The sequence below is a fragment of the Poromitra crassiceps genome (genome assembly GCF_964638095.1).
Source record: "Poromitra crassiceps genome assembly, chromosome: 10".
Taxonomy (NCBI): Eukaryota; Metazoa; Chordata; class Actinopteri; order Beryciformes; family Melamphaidae; genus Poromitra; species Poromitra crassiceps.
Window position 1 is genome coordinate 34483567 of NC_139631.1, and position 17604 is coordinate 34501170.

The window sequence follows — 17604 nt, forward strand, 5'->3', positions numbered from 1 at the left end:
TCAAAGCATGCAGTCAAGGAAGAGTAATCAAACACTCTCGCGAGAAGGTGCGGGATCTTCTACACTGTGCATTTGGCGCATGTGCAGATCGATCGATGATGCTCACTCACTCACAATCACATCTGACAGCTCCCGTCTTCTGAGAATGAAGTGGAAGAGACTATTCTCTATGGTGTTGGATTTGCTCTGGATAATATCAGCGAGGATTCCTTCGACTAAAAGCAAACTGGAGGAATAAAATGGGGGGAAATGGCGTTTTTCTGGCCAACTACAAGCTAACAACTTAGCTAACGTTAGCTTCAGCCTCACAGTCAGCACCATAACAAAAGCAGCGAGAGTAGCACTCTAGGGAAATGTATATCTTGTACACTATTATCGCTTCTTTGGTCGCCTTTTTCATTTTGAAATGGATGAAGAAGAGGAGATATTGCACCGACCTGAAAAGACTTGATGGCAAAACAGTTCTCATTACAGGTAAAATGTGTTTGCTGCAGTAAATACAATAATGCAAAGAAAGCTCAATGGTTGGTCAGTGGGCTAGCTTATAGGGTTTGAATTGCATACATCAGCATCGGTTTTTAATACCTACTTTACCTGCTATTACAATAACAATTTGATCACTGCAGGCAATATTATAAAGGCAGTAGAGCCCACCTCATGTACATGTATTTCATTCGTCAAGCTGCATAATTCTCAACAGTAATAAACTCATTGCTGGTTTTGTGTATGTTCTCTCTTACAGGTGGAAATTCTGGCATTGGCAAAGAGACAGCTATCGCTTTAGCACTGCGAGGCGCCCGCGTCATCATCGCCTGCCGAGATGTGGACAAAGCTGAGAAGGCTGTGAGAGAGATCAAGTTCAAGAGTCACAGTCTGAATGTGCTTCACATGGAGCTGGATCTGGCCAACCTGCGCTCCACCAGGGAATTCTGTCAGAGCTTCCTGCAGAAAGAGAAGAGACTTGACATCCTGGTCAACAATGCAGGTGAGTGTCAGTGTGCTGACACCAAGGAGGATATGCCTTCCCCACTAAAGACTATCTTTTCCTCTCCATATACACAACCTAGACATCTGACTTGCGAGAGCACTGCTGAGATAGATAAACAGACAGACAGACAGAGAGACAGACAGACAGACAGACAGACAGACAGACAGACAGACAGACAGACAATTAATGAACTTTATTCATCCCCAAATTGGGTCTAAAAACGTAGATCCCACAGCAGACATAGAAGCCAAATATAAAAGACAGATCACAGTCCATAAAAACACATTGGAAAAACAATACCAAGAAGACATAAATATAAATATTGCTGAGGAACCAGCCAGGACTACAAAAAAAAACTAGTGTGATTATGATACCAGTATAATGCGATGCCAATGATACATAAGACATATAGAGTCCTGCTGTTTCTCAGTCTCATTATCTGACCTCTTCCTTGCCCCTCTGTGGTGTTTCTCCAGGGATGCCCGGTGTCCTTGACTGGACGGATGACGGCTTCAGCATGTGTTTTGGGGTCAACCACTTGGGTCACTTCCTCCTAACCAACCTGCTCCTGCCTCGTCTGAAGGAAAGCGCCCCCAGCCGGGTGGTCACCCTCACCTGCTCCAACTACAAATACCAGAAGCTGGACTTCCAAGACCTCAACTACAACCTGCTGCCGTTCTTCACCTACTGCCGCAGCAAGCTGGCCAACATCTACTTCAGCCATGAGCTGGCCCGCATCACTGAGGGGAAAGGAGTGACGTGCTACGCTGTGCACCCTGGTGAGAGGCTGCGACTGAGTGGCTGCTGTGGAAGAAAGAAATATATCGCGGAGGAGAACACTGCTATAGTTTACATGAACTGCAGGTTATTTATTGATGAAATATTTATAAAAAAAAATCTTTTTTTATAAATAATCATCAGTAATGTGGATATAATGACTACCGTACATGGGTAAAGGCAAATACTAAAACAGCTAGAACAGTCTGGTAAGTTCTGAAAATTAAAAAAAACTCGGACAAGCCCGTCTTTTATTGTCACACGAACACCACAATACATGCATGCGGCCACAACACACTCAATGCTGACGGTGGCCGGTGAAAAGTGTCCTCTGCATTTAACCCATCCAGGCATGTCCTTTCCTCCGAGGGGCAGGCCAGGAGCAGTGGTCGCTTTCTCGTACAGCGCCCGGGGACCAACTTCGGATGTTGTCGTCACTGGTCGGATGACGATGACCATCTGATCTTCTGCATGTTTTTAGTGGGGGGGTTATATACGGAGGAACCCCCTGGGGGAGCACGGGGAGAACATGCAAACTCCACACAGAGAGAAAGGACCTTACGACGAGATAACCCACCTGGGCAGTAGGCACTGAAGATATGGGGGGGAACACAACCACAGCGCCCACAGTGTCCCAGGCGAGAATCGAACTCAGGACCTTCTAACTGTGAGGCGACAGCGCTACCGACTGCGCCACCGTACCGTATTACACCACCTTACTGTAATTTAGCCTTTAAAACCAGGAAAAACAACACTTGTGCCATATCACGATATCCAAAATCTAAGACGATATCTCTAGTCCCATATCACGATATGATATAATATCGCCGTATTGTCCAGCCCTATGGCCAAGATTATTCTGACACTCAATCAAAAAAAACAACAACTTTACTTTGAGGAACCCCCGGCACAAGGTGTAGTGCAAATTGTCATTGCTAGTTTCTAGCACTCAAAATGTATTTTTCCCCCCTTTCAATTACCACTGTGTTGATGTACTGACCCAGTGGTAATTAAAAGAAGAAAAAATACATTTTGAGTGCTAGAAACTAGCAATGACACTTGCACTACACCTTGGGTATATTGCTGATAGTCTGATCCTCCTCACCATGTTTCTTCTGTCATGTGTGCTCCAGGTTTCGTGCGGAGTGGCTGGGCGAGCCACTACTCCATCCTGTTCCGGATGCTGATGCAGGTGGTCATGTGGATGTTCTTCGTGCCGTGTGAGATGGGGGCGCAGACGGTCGTCTACTGTGCCGTGTCAGACGAGGCGGCCGAGCACAGCGGCGGCTACTTCGTGGACTGCCGGCACGCCGCTCTGCGTCCTTTTGCCAGAGACGCTGGCGTGGCAAAGAAGCTGTGGGAGGCCAGTGAGAGACTGGTGAAACTGCCCTGATGCTATCCTCAATTATTATTATTAAGTTATGTATTTATCTTTTTCTACTCACATCTTGTTTTCATGTCTTTTTCCCCTTGAACATTTTTGTGCGTCATGAAGGTGTAAAGATTCAGTGTTCTATCTTCATTTTTGAGTTTGAAATTCTTCTTTCTTTTTTATTATGCATAAATAAAGTTTATGTTCACTTTCACTAACATGTATCAATGCTGTTGGCATGTTAGAAAAACACTTGTCTGAATATAATTTTCGAATACTTTTTTTTTTTTTTTTGATGCATAACAGAATGCTGTTTGCTTGCATACCTGCTGTTGTCAGTCAACCAGTTCACCCTGCAACTTTTGGAAGAAACCAACATGATAGGTAAAGGGGGTGTGTAACTTTTTGAGGTATGATATGACATAAGAATGTTTGATTCAATATAAAATTACAACTATAGCTATTATAAAAAAATAATAGTAATAACATTAAAATATAAAAACATCCAGATATCAAAAATCGATGGGGTCATCCCCCCCCACCACACACACACACACAATTGAATGGGCATGAAGCCTCTGTTTAAACATTTTTGACATTGCTCAACAGGGCAGCAATGCCATTACAGGCTGTGAGATCTACTGAAAAACACATTTGGAGGATTAAGCAAGTTGAAGTGGATGTGATTTGGTGGGTCATGTGATTTGATGAGTCTTGCTGCTGTTGAAAGATATTTTTGATAACAACACAAATGGCGGAGAATACTGCTCTACTTGAAAACTTCCTGAATTGCCATGTGTGTTCAGAGACTTTCAGAGATCCCGTGTCTCTGGGCTGCCACCACAGCTTCTGTTCCAGCTGCCTGAAACAATTCTGGGAAAGAGCTAAAAACAAGAACTGTCCCATTTGTAAAAGAAAATCCTCAAAGGACGGTCCTTATATATATTTTAACTTTACACTGAAGGAACTTGCTGACTCCTATGCTGGGAGACAAAAAACTGGGACATCTGAGACTGCTAAAGCAGCGGAGGAAGTGCAGGTGGTCTGTAGTAAAGATCCAGAAGAGCCTAAATTGTTCTGTAAGGACGAACAAAAGGTGTGTCCTGTCTGTGAGTTCCCTCACCACCAAGGTCACAAGGTGGTTCCTATAGAAGAAGCAGTCTGTGAGCTGAAGGAGCAGCTGAACTTTGACTTAAAGTCTCTACAGGACAAGAGGAACAAACACAAAGAGGTTGAGAAGACATATAAACAAATTGGTTCAATACTCCATGAAACAGCTGTTGGCCTCAGAGAGGCGGATCAGAGCAGAGTTCAACAAGCTCCACCAGTTCCTGAAAGAGGAAGAGGAGGCCAGACTGGCGGCTCTGAGGAAGGAAGAGGAGCAGAAGGGGAAGACCATCACCAGAGAGATTAAGAAAATTCAGGACGAGATCTCTCTCGCACAGTATCTCTGCTGTTGAAGAGGACCTGAAGAAAGACAATGTGCCATTCCTCACCAGTTATAAACCCACTCAGACCACGGCCAGAGCCCAGTGCTTACTGTCAGATCCACAGCTGGTCTCAGGAGTGCTGATAGATGTGGCCAAACACCTGGGCAACCTGTCCTTCAGAGTCTGGGAGAAAATGAAGGAGAAGGTCAAGTTCAGTCCTGTCATTCTGGACCCAAACACCGCTAGCCCCTGGCTCTATCTGTCTGATGATCTGACCCGTGTGAGAAATAAAGGCATAAAGCAGCAGCCCCCTGACAACCCAGAGAGACACACTAACGCTGCCACTGTTCTGGGCTCTGAGGGCTTCAGCTCAGGGAAACACAGCTGGGAGGTGGAGGTGGGAGATCATCCTGACTGGAATGTTGGTTTGGCTAAAGAGTCAGTTAACAGGAAGGGGTGCATAGATGCTACACCAGAAAATGGAATCTGGTGTTTAGAGCATCGCACTGGAAGAGTCCAGCTGGACTACGACAGGGGGGATCTAACCTTCTACGACTCTGAGGACAAGACTCACATCTACACTTACAGAGACACTTTCACTGAGAAACTATATCCATATTTCTATCTTTCAAAGGCTGGTGATGCCAAGACCCATGATATCAGAATCCAAGGCAGAGGCTTCTCTGTGAGTAAGGGATGTTAGTGAGGTGTGTGTGTGCGTGCGTGCGTGCGTAGACCAGTTTTGTTTTGAGTTAAGAGTAGAATCAGGGGTAGCTGTGTAGGGGAGAATGGGGTAAGGTGAGCCTCTGATTGAAGTTGTTGTTCTTTATTTATCCATGGGGAAATTCATCCTCTGCATTTGGCCCATCCTCTAACAGGAGTATTTAGGCAGTTACACACAAAAGTAATAATTAAATTAATACGATTCAGGAATAGTGATTTTTTGTGTGTGGTAAACATCAAAAAATGTTTTAATGTTCATGGATTAGTTTCCCTGAATGTGATAAAGGAGAGCATGTGAGCAAAGAGGTAAATGTTAAAAATGTTTTTATGTCCACGTGTAACGATAGCCAGTGTAGTATAGTGCAGTGGAGTTAGTACACCTCACTCCCTCAGACCTCAAGAGGCACTCGTAGCGACAAACAGGCCCGCCGCACCCCATTACGCAGAGTACGCAGACTGCGTAGGGCATCATGTGACTGAGGGCACCAAAAAAATTCTTTTTTTTTTTTTTTTTTTTTTTTTGGTGCCCTCAGTCAGGCCACTCACTGAACAGCAGGCCAGGCGCTGCCTACTGGTTTACTAGTGGTTTTATTACTTTATTCGGGGTTAAAGTGGGTGCATCTCATTGTAAAATTGGAGTCGGCCCAAATTGGGCTTCAAACGGCCCAAATCTGGCTTCAACCGGCCCAAATCTGGCTTCAACTGGCCCAAATCTGGCTTCAAACGGCCCAAATCGGGCTTCAAACGGCCCAAATCTGGCTTCAAACAGCCCAAATCTGGCTTCAAATTGCCCAAAAAATTTGCCGCCGCCCTTCGGACGCCAGCACACACGTCAGCCCGTATTGGCCTGGCCTGCTTGGTATCTAATGCCTGGCCTGAATTATGATCCCAGTCCGCCCCTGCTTGCATGTACAGTTTAACAATCGCTTGCTGACATGTACAGTAATTCTAACAATTGTTTGTTTGCCACATGTAATGTAATGTGAGATACACTAGTATCGTTCATAATTAATGATTTTGCAGTCTTTCGTTTGACAGTTATTGAAAGTTTTGCGGGGGGGCGGGGGGCACCACAAAACAATTACGCTTAGGGCACCCAAATGGCCAGCAGCGGCCCTGGCGACAGATATAGGGCCCATGAGTGTGTTAGCCTCCTTATCGCATCCGGCTCCCATGCCGGAGGTTCCTGGTTTGATCCCCAGCTGGATGCACATGCAATTATTATTTGAAATCAATCAATACACATTTATTTTAAACCATAATAGCACAAACTATAAAAAGTGTCCCATCTTACCCTGTTCTCCTAACTGTAGATCATTTGCTCTCATGATTTTTCGAATGAAATATTTTTTAAAGTAATATTCTATGTTATGCAGAATGGACCAGATATGGCATGTTGGTGTAATGATCAGTGTTGGGCAAGTTACTTTCAAAATGTAATATACTACATATTACTAGTTACTTTCATTTGAAAGTAATAAGTTACATTACAATATTACTTTCTGTGTAGAGTAACTTGTTACTTATTACACTACTTTTGCATTACTTTCACCAAAACAACAGCAGCAGCAGAATGACATCGCTGCCCTGGAACCATCCCAAAAAATTATTTCAACTGCCTTCAAGTTGCAGTGTAAACAATCCAAAATTCTAAATGTTATTCTTTTCCTTTGTTATTGTCCTCTATAGTGGTTATTTGCATAAAAACACACCGTTTGATTAGGAAATGTTTTCTTTTTTAAATATGTGCTTTGATTTAATAAAATGTAACTCAATTTGTAACTTGAGTTACTTGACACAGTATCTGGTATAATATTCACCAGTAGTGGGTTCACTGACCCGCCCTGTACAATAATTCAGTTTTATCTAACTTATAAGGCCATTCTGGGTCTCTTTCCTTATTGTTTTTGCTCTTAGAAATGCACCCAAAAGTGCTTTTGTCACAGATTGCTTTTTCTTTTTCTCAAACATTTACTCTAGGCAAAATTGTAATATAATAAAAAATGACCAACACATATCGATCTACAGATCTTACAGATTAGTGAGTAATATAGCCAGCATTAAAATAAATGCCACCCTGCCCTACATTCCACATGTGGGAAATTCAATGACCATAATAGCAAATCAGGTAGATGGATCTGCATCAACAAGAGAGAGGGAGAAAGTGTGTGTGTGTGTGTGTGTGTGTGTGTGTGTGTGTGTGTGTGTGTGTGTGTGTGTGTGTGTGTGTGTGTGTGTGTGTGTGTTTTTGGGGGGGGGGGGGGGGGCAGAGGGAGGAGAGAGCAATCAAAAATCAAGCATCATATATGTTCAGCCAGAAAACATGATGCAACAGCCAAATAGTCTCCTTAGTAGGCTACAGAATATTTAAGGCTATAATTGATTTTGTTCAAATATAAGATTTAGATTTTTGTCAAATACAAATGTTTTACAATGGAATGTTTCAATGTATTATATGTTTTCATGCCTAGTGTGTTCTAATTTTATGATTGTTATTTGATGGCTGACTTGAATGGTTACTGGGCCATTTCAAAAGATAAAAAAAATGCTCTGCTTCCATATGTAATGCCTTGCTGTTTTATTTATTTATTATTTGTTGTTACACAAGACACCAGAGATTATTTTGGTGGTATTCCTATCACACCATTAAAAAGCCAAATGAACCTTTCCCCAAAGCCTGTGCAGTGAACTTTTTAGGTGGTAGATAGTTACTGTATATATTTTATATACTAATTTATCCTGCAGTGTAAGAGAGCATCTGAAAGAGAAAGTGGCTCAGAGAATATTTTGTGAAGGAGTCACAAACAAGTATAATAAAGGAAGAAGTTGGTTTTGGTTCCATGAAGTAGATGCACTGTGTGATTGTGCCCCCTACTGGTGCGCATTCATTCCTTCAAGTTCAACTGCTTCTCCTCTGATGTGCCATACAGCATGTCTTAATTTCCATGGATGCCCAACACCCTGAAGTAGCAATTGCTTGACATAGATAGACATTTACTTGAACCACATGTCAAACTCAAGGCCCGGGGGCCAAATCCGGCCCGGCACCTCATTTCATGTGGCCCGCGAGAGCTAACAAATAATACAATTTGCGCAATACAATTCTAATTCTAGTTATTTCTAACAGTTGTATAGGCTAGGCCTACTAGTTGTTATTTTTTGCTATAATTCTGCTTTCAGAGCAATAGTTATTAAGTTATTACTAAAAACCAATAATAATCAAATCAGAGCCAAAATGTAATATCAGATACATTTATGTTACATTTACAATCGGCCCTTTAAGGGGCAACCTGCTTATGTGGCCCAGGATGAATTTGAATTTGAATTGAGTTTGACACCCTGATATAACCATAATAGCACCAAATATCAAAAGTGTCTGAGAATAGTAAAGATGATATAAAATGCAAAAACGGCAATACTTTTGTTCCCCAAATCATCAAGACAAACAGTCACAATCTCAAGCAAAAATTGTGATGATCATTTTTGCCTTAATTGTGCAGCCCTAACGATTAAAATGGAAGCTCTTCTTCTTTTTGGTGTTTTATGGCACAAGTTGGCACTGCTTCTCATCAGTGATGTCACTCGAGTCACGATTGTGATGTTATCAGTGATGTCACTCGAGCATTGCTGTGATGCCATCAGTGATGTCACTCGAGTCATGATTCTGTTGTCATCAGTGATGTCAACAGTGATGTCACTTGAGCAATTGTGATGTCATCAGTGATGTCACTTGAACAATTTGTCCCTTCCTAAAGCCTTCCCCTTGAGAGTACCCTGACAGACCTGAAGGAATGGCTGCACGAGCAGGGCATGTTGATAGGCAGCTACACAATGCCGCCAAGGCAGGACACCTGGACAAACTGAGGATTCTGCTGCAGGAAGACCGCTTCAGAAGGCTGATCAATGAGCGGAGGATTGTGAGGTATGAGAGCACCCCTCTAGGGTTCGCAGCTACGGAGGGTCATGCTGCCTGTGTGGCCTACCTGATCACCCAGGGAGCCCAGGTAAATCTAACAGGTCACGGAAACTACCCGCCTCTCTACTGGGCTGTGGTCATCGGTCACCTGGACTGCGTCCGGATCCTCCTGGAAGCCGGAGCTGACCCCAACGGAAGCAGACACTGGTCAGACACTCCGGTCTACAGGGCTGCCTTCTGGGGAAGGCTGGAGATACTGCAGGAACTCATCAGGTTCCGTGCAGCTGTTAACCTGGACAGCAATCGCAGCGTTGGGTCTCCTCTCTACATCAGTGTGGAGCGCAACCACCTGGCCTGCTTCCGCCTGCTGCTCCAGGCCGCTGGCGTTCTGACCTGTGATGTGGCTTCTCGCCTGCTGGACGTGGCGCTGGGGTACAGGTGCAACGCAGCCTTCGTTCAGCTGCTCCTGGACCACAGCGCCGACCCAGCCCTGGTGACCTTGGAGCAGGCAGAGCTGGAAGTGAGGGCGGATCCTGAGGCGCTCAGGGTCTTTCTGGAGGCCAAGAGATATCCTCGCAGTCTGGCCGACGTGTGCCGCATCCGGATCCGCCAAGCGCTGGGCAGACATCGCCTGAACCAAGTCCACTCCCTACCACTAACACAAGTGACAAAGGACTTCGTACAACAACTGTCTTGAAGGACTGTCCATTTATTTTCATTTCCTAGATTTAGTTCTTCAGTGACTGTGTTTTTAAATACCATCAGTACACCACCTGTAGCCAATCCCACTGCTATAATTGGAGAGCTGTGTGTCCGTGTGCGCTCGGTTCATCGTCTCCAGAGTCCCCACCCTAGAATTGAGCGTGCATAGCGTGCTCTAGTAATCTTAAGAAATACTTTTTACTTTTATACTTGATTACATTCCAGAGCCTGTAATGTTTTACTTGTACTTGAAACAAGTAAACAAGTTGAATCAGTACTTCTACTTTTACCCGAGTTGTTCTTTACACAAGTAACTGTACTTCTACTTAAGTGAAGAATGTCTGTACTTTTCCCATCTCTGCTTATTATATTATCTTCTTACATGTGTTGCTACAGGGTTTATATAGAGCAGCTGGACAAGACACTACTCCACAGGGGCAGGGCTACAGGTGGGCCTGGGGAGGCCCTTTGAACAACAACAGACAGACTTTGCACAATGCATGAGCTGTATAATAGGAAGACAATACAAAAAGAAGAGAGAAGAAAAGCACATAAAAAAAATCCACTAAAATAAATAAATAAATAAATCTGAGGAATAACCACCAAACCACCAGCCGACTGCCTGGTCTCTTCTGTCTCAGAATGAACTGGAAGAGACTGTAAAATGCTAAATACCTGTTCTATGTTGTTGAATTTGCCCTGGATAACATCTTCGACTAAAAACAAACGAGGAATAAAAGGGGGAAATCACGTTTTTCTGGCCAACTATAAGCTAACCAGTTAGTTAGCTAAAGTTAGCTTCAGCCTGTCAGCACCATAATAAAAGCCGCAAGAGCAGAGAGCACTCTAATCTTGGGAAATATATATTTGTATTTGTATTATTGCTATTATCACTTCTTTAGTTGTGTTTTTCATTTTGAAATGGATGAAGAAGAGGAGATATTGCACCGACCTGAAAATACTTGATGGTAAAACCGTTCTCATTACAGGTAAAATGTGTTTGCTGCAGTATATACAATCATGTAAAGAAAGCTCAATGGTTGGTCAGTGGGCTACTGTACTGTAGGGAAACATAACAAAAAACAAAACAAAAACAGTAAAATGTAACCCTTATACACTGTTGGTACATTTTGGGCTAGTGCAGTGTAAGTTTCTGTGTTCGCATTGTTATAAATGGGATATAAATGGTCAAATGGCCATGAATTTTGACATTGGGCGGGGGATTGGGGCATATATCAAGGATTTTCACACTTCAGTACCTCAGCTCATTTTTGGCCCCAGGAATCAAATTTCTTTACTGCAAACATGTTATTATCCAGAAATGAATAGATAATTCCCCATTGAAAACCACTATAAAGTCCAAAAAAGTGCTATTTTTGAGCTCTAAGACACTTTTTACAAAAAAACATTTTTTTTATGACTTCCTCCAGATATTTTGGACATAAGGCTTCAAAATTATGGTTTTAAATATTTTTCAGCAGATTGCAACATTTTCTCATGTATGGCATGCATCTATTGCAATCAATTTAGCTGGTTTCTGTTTGTGCTGCATTATGGACCACTACAGCCCAATGGAATAAATAATTTCAGCTAAAATGGTGTTCATATGGATGTGTGTGTGTGTGTGTGTGTGTGTGTGTGTGTGTGTGTGTGTGTGTGTGTGTGTGTGTGTGTGTGTGTGTGTGTACACACACACACACACATCCATATGAACACCATTTTAGGGATGGGGTTTTGGGGGTGGGGGGGGACAAAAAAAACGTGCCTATATCGAAGTCAGCTCAAGTTGTTGAGCTCACACACACACACACAACTTGAGCTGACTTTGATATAGGCCAGTTTTTTTTGTCCCCCCACCCCCCCACCAAAGCCCCATCCTGATGTGTCCTGATCATGCACATACTAGGGTAGACAGAGTCTGTTTATGACCTGCATAATCAGAATGCCAGAATGCACCCTTGGCCGGTCAATGAAATGGTCAATTACTAAAAACTGGCATTGAAAGGGTTGAAATTCTGAAAAGTAATGAACATTGAGACATGAGATTGAACAAACATGAGATTGAGCAAAAAAGGAAAAAAGATTCTCCCCCTATTTTGTGTCCTTCACAAAATAGGGGGAGGTGTCCTTCAATGAAGGACACCTCTCTCTCCCCCTCAGGTGTCCTTCATTGGCCTGATGTACACCCCCGCCGCTGCAGCCCTAGGTCCGGCCGTCATCGCCCTAGCCACCTGTCGTCACCCTAGGCCATCTACCCGCTACTCCATCTACTGTCTGACACCCCGGGCTCTTCACCACCACCGACCCCTATCCTCATCATCCTGGTCACCTGCCTGCCTAAGGGAAGGGGGGGACCCCCCCCCCCCCCCCTTTACCCTTTTTGTCACCTAGCTAATTAACTAGTATTCTCTAAACCTACGAACACTTAAAGACTGCATTTTCTATTTTTTTTTGGACTCTACTTTTTAGATTTTCAACTCCCTTCCCTGATCTTAGGATAATTTAAAAATTACATTTTTATATCCCTTCTGTTGGACTCTTTTTTACATTTTCAATTTTCTGTTCTCTTGTACATTTTATTTCCATAATAAACCATTCACAGAGTTTCATTATCGGAAACTCTGTGCATGGTTTAGCCCGGCATCTCTCGGCCTGTCTCGGAGGGGAGTCCCCAGATGGGGGTCCGCTGCTGTGGCCTGGTGGGTGGGCCCGTCCCCCGCGTGGCCTGCTCTCACGCTCTCAGTCACTATGCTGGTGGCTGGGGGCTGGGGGGGCGGGTCGCGTGGGGGCTGGGTCCGCCTGGGCCGCAGCAATTGGCCCCTAGCACAACGACCTCACAAGGTTCCTCCTCAGCCAAGTCACTGGGGCAATCCATGCGGCGATCCATATGGTGGAAAGGTTTTCTTGCGTTCACTGGGGGTGAGGGGGTGCCGCTGTGTCCCGGCCTGGCCTTCCCTCCCACGCCATATGTGGGCGGGGGCCGGGTCGGGGGGCATCGGTGCTCTTCATCACTGGTCGAGGGCTGCCGGTTGGTTTAGAACAGCTTAGGTAGGCGATAGATTAGCTACAGCCTAAGGCTGACCTGTTAGTGTTCAGGCTAAAATCAGACTAGAGCAGGGTAGGATAGGCCAGATTAGGCTGTAGATTAGCTAGATACTATGTCCCAGTTAGCTCTGGTTAATGCTTAGAGTAGTCAGTTGTCTGATCTTCTCCCCCCCCCCTCTCTTTCCCCCTTTCCCCGCTTCTTCCCTTCTTCCCCCCTCTTGTTCTCCTCTCTTTCCATGCTCTTTCCTCCCCCACATCCCACCGCCCCCCCTCCCTTCTCCTGCTCTCTCCTCATTCTCCCCCCCCTCTGCTCCTTCTCCTCTTCTCCCCTATTTTCCTGAATCCCTGCCACTTCCTGCTCTCCCTTCTCTCACATTCCCCCTGCTCTCCTTCCCCTGCACCCTCCCACCTCTCCTTCTCTGCCTCTCTGTCCTCCCCCCTCTCTCACATTCCCCCTGCTCTCCTTCCCCTGCACCCTCCCACCTCTCCTTCTCTGTCCTCTCCTCCTCCACATTTCCCATTTTCCCCCCACCCTCGCCCTAATCCGGGCCCGTATCCTACTCCCTCCCTCCACCCTAGACCCTACCTCTACCCTCTGTCCTCCCCCCTCTCTCACATTCCCCCTGCTCTTCTTCCCCTGCTCTCCTTCCCCTGCACCTCTACTCTCTGTCCTCCCCCCTCTCTCACATTCCCCCTGCTCTCCTTCCCCTGCACCCTCCCACCTCTCCTTCTCTGTTCTCTCCTCCTCCACATTTCCCATTTTCTCCCCACCCTCGCCCTAATCCGGGCCCGTATCCTACTCCCTCCCTCCACCCTAGACCCTACCTCTACTCTACCTCCCCTGTACCCTTCCACCTCTCCTTCTCTGTTCTCTCCTCCTCTCTGTCCTCTCCCCTCTCTCACATTCCCACTGCTCTCCTTCCCCTGCGCCCTCCCACCTCTCCTTCTCTGTTCTCTCCTCCTCTCTGCCCTCTCCTCCCTCTCACATTCCCCCTGCTCTCCCTCCCCTGCACCCTCTCCTTCTCTGTTCTCTCCTCCTCCACATTTCCCATTTCTCCCCACCCTCGCCCTAATCCGGGCCCGTATCCTACTCCCTCCCCTCCCCCAACCCTAGACCCTACCCCTACCCTGGCTCTCCCTCCCCTGCACCCTCATCTCTCCTCCCCTGTTCTCTCCTCCTCCACATTTCCTATTTTCTCCCCACCTCCCCCCTCTCCTCCCTCCCTCCCTCCACCCTAGACCCTACCTCTACTCTACCTCCCCTGTACCCTTCCACCTCTCCTTCTCTGTTCTCTCCTCCTCTCTGTCCTCTCCCCTCTCTCACATTCCCACTGCTCTCCTTCCCCTGCGCCCTCCCACCTCTCCACATTTCCTATTTTCTCCCCACCTCCCCCCTCTCCTCCCTCCTCCCTCTCCCTCCCTCCTCCACTCTCCTGCTTTCTTCAAATGTTCAAATGTTATCTTTATTCTGTATATTCTTGTTACTGTGTGTTAGCTAGAATCAGCTAGACATACTTTCTGTGAAGCCCTCTGAGACATGCTTGTGAATTAGGGCTATATAAATAAACTTGACTTGACTTGACTTGACTTTTTGTTGTTGGCCAAAAATGGTTATTACTTGCCCAGAAGGACTCACTCTAATTGACCAAAAATGCTCAATTAGATGGTCTAAAAAATTATACAGTGCATCTTTTTTTTAAATTGTCACTGAATAAAAAGTAAGAATGGAACAAAATAAATATTGGTAATAATCTTTTACATAGACCCCACTGTGATAATCCCACCCAAAAACATTCCCTTTGGATTATATTTTGTGCAGAGATTGTGGAAATCTGAAAAAGTAGCAAGTGAAACTGTTTATAGTCAAGACAAACTGGCTTATAAAGGGTTACAATTCTGAAAATGAAAAAATATTTTTGGTATGTATAGCTTCATCTGAAGGTATAATGTTTGAAAAAAAAAAAAAAAAAAAAAAAAAACATCTGCTGATCACACCATAAATCAGTTACTCTTGTTCCAGTTAGCAGTGACTACCCTATACATATTTGATCTTAGCACTTATTCTATTACTTTCCAGTTTCCTATACTTGAATTATGCGTGTCTTCCTTGACTCATGATCTTAAATCAAATGGCACTGCATTCCCCATTAATAATTAACCCAGAAGTGAAATTAAAAGCAGACTTTGACATCGTTTTACAGAGCAGAGACGCCACAGGGTGTGAGATCACTACTGCAAAGGACATTTGGAGGATTGTAAGCAGCAGCAAGTTGAAGTGAATGCGGTGAGTCTTGCAGTTGAAATATAATTTGAATACCAAAGGAAATGGCTGAGAAAACAGCTCTTTTTGAAAGATACCTGAGTTGCCATGTGTGTTCAGAGACTTTCAGAGATCCTGTAACTCTGAGCTGCAACCACAGCTTCTGTTCCAGCTGCCTGAAACAATATTGGGAAAAAACTACAAACAAGAACTGTCCTGTTTGTAAGAGAAAATACTCAAAGGATGATCCATTTTACAACTTTACACTGAAGGAACTTGCTGACTCCTTTGCTGGGAGAGCTGGGTCATCTGAGACAGATAAAGGAGAGGAGGTGTTGTGTCGTGAACATTTAGAAGAGCCTACATGGTTCTGTAAGAAGGAACAGAAAGCTGTGTGTCATGTCTGTGAGTTCCCTCACCACCAAGGTCACAAGGTGGTTCCTATAGGAGAAGCAGTCACTGACCTGAAGGAGGTACTGAAATCTGACTTAAGCTCTCTACAGAACAAGTGGACCAAACACAAAGAGGTTGAGAAGACATACAGCAAAGTGATTGAACACTCCAAGAAACTGTTGGCGGAGACAGAGCAGCAGATCACAGCAGAGTTCAACAAGCTCCACCAGCTCCTGAAAGAGGAAGAGAAGGCCAGACTGGCGGCTCTGAGGAAGGAAGATGAGGAGAAGGGGAAGACTCTCACCACAGAGCTGAAGATCATTCGGGAGAAGATCTCCTCTCTCTCAGACAATATCTCTGCTGTGAAAGAAGACCTGAAGAAAGACAATGTGCCATTCCTCACCAGTTATAAACACACTCAGACCAGCGCCAGAACCCAGTGCTTACTGTCAGATCCACAACTGGTCTCAGGAGCACTGGTAGATGTGACCAAACACCTGGGCAACCTGTCCTTCAAAGTATGGGAGAAGATGAAGGAGGAGATAAAGGTCAGTCCTTTCATTCTGGACCCAAACACTGCATACCCCGGGCTCTATCTGTCTGATGATCTGACCAGTGTGAGATGTGGAGACACAGAGCAGCAACTCCCTAATAACCCAGAGAGAAATACCAATTATAACATTGTTCTGGGCTCTGAGGGCTTCAGCTCAGGGAAACACAGCTGGGAGGTGGAGGTGGGAGATCATCCTGTCTGGAACATTGGTTTGGCTAAAGAGTCACTTGACAGGAAGGGAGAGCGATCTACCACACCAAAATATGGAATCTGGTGTTTAGCGAATCGCAATGGACAATACAATAATGGGGTTGGTAAGACCGTCACAGTGAAGAAGAATCTCCCAAGCATCAGAGTCGAGCTGGACTATGACAGGAGGAAGCTGTCCTTCTACAACCATGATGAGAAGACTCCCATCTACACTCACAAAGACTGCACTTTCACTGAGAAACTCTACCCATATTTTGGTGTTGGAAAGGCTGGTGATGCTAAGACCACTGATATCAAAATATGTCAAGCTAAAATTTCTCTGTGATGTTATGGGATGTTAGTGAGGTGTGTGTGTGTGTGTGTGTGTGTGTGTGTGTGTGTGTGTGCGTGCGTGTTTTATTATGTGGGTTGTTTTGAGTTAAGGCAGGGTATAGCTGTGTGTGTCAGTGTGTGTGGGGGGGTAAGCTGGTTGAGCCACGAATGAAAGCACACAACAGTTATAATTTATTTAATCAGATTTAGGAATAGTGATTTGTCTCCCTTAGGGATGTCACAATACTAGAATTTCTACTTCGATACCGATACCCAGGAAAATATTGATACTCGATACCATTTTCAATACCACATGATGACGACACATCAAAAATAAAGTTAGACAGATGGACAAACAGACGCACACTTCTCCATAATCTAGGCCCAATAAAACGTATTAAAACGTTGCACTGACAGCAGATTACCTCTGCTCTAGTCATCAGCCTATCAGAACACGTTTAGCTTGTTGAAGCAACATATACCAACCAATGATAGGGAGGGAAATCACTGCTGGTATCGAAATTGTTGCGAATGAGTATTGTATCCGTTTACATTTTTTAGTACTTATCGATACTATCGATACCTGTTGCAAATGAGTATTGTATCCGTTTCAAATTTTCAGTCTTGATAGTTTTTGATAGTGTCGATACTTTTGACAACCCTAGTCTCCCTGAATATGTGATAAAGGAGAGCATCTGAGTAAAGTGGTAAATGTTAAAAATGTTTTTATATCCATGTGTAACGATAGCCAGTGGGTAGTGCTGTGCAGTGAGTACAGCTCACTCCCCGAGACCACTAGAGACTCTCTACCGACAGATGCTAGGACCCAAGGGTTTTAGCCTCCTTGCTAGAGCATCTGGCTCCCATGTCAGAGGTTCCCGGTTCAATCCCCAGGTTCAATCCCCAGCTGCGGAGGACTACAC

General features: G+C 44.8%; 1 protein-coding gene and 1 pseudogene across 2 annotated transcripts; both read left to right on the forward strand.

Annotated features, from left to right (window-relative positions):
* The first annotated feature begins 128 nt into the window (after positions 1-128).
* On the forward strand, positions 129-3257 carry LOC310783562 (retinol dehydrogenase 14). The gene is made up of 4 exons (XM_083644453.1): positions 129-474; positions 743-985; positions 1465-1767; positions 2899-3257. The coding sequence occupies exons 1-4, from the start codon at positions 354-356 to the stop codon at positions 3156-3158; spliced, it is 927 nt and encodes a 308-aa protein (XP_083500579.1). The 5' UTR covers positions 129-353; the 3' UTR covers positions 3159-3257.
* A 631-nt stretch (positions 3258-3888) lies between these two features.
* Positions 3889-16694, forward strand: LOC310784400 (annotated as a pseudogene). The gene is made up of 4 exons: positions 3889-5252; positions 9286-9521; positions 9645-9726; positions 15276-16694. The product of its transcript is annotated as an uncharacterized misc_RNA (transcript).
* The last annotated feature ends 910 nt before the right edge of the window (positions 16695-17604 follow it).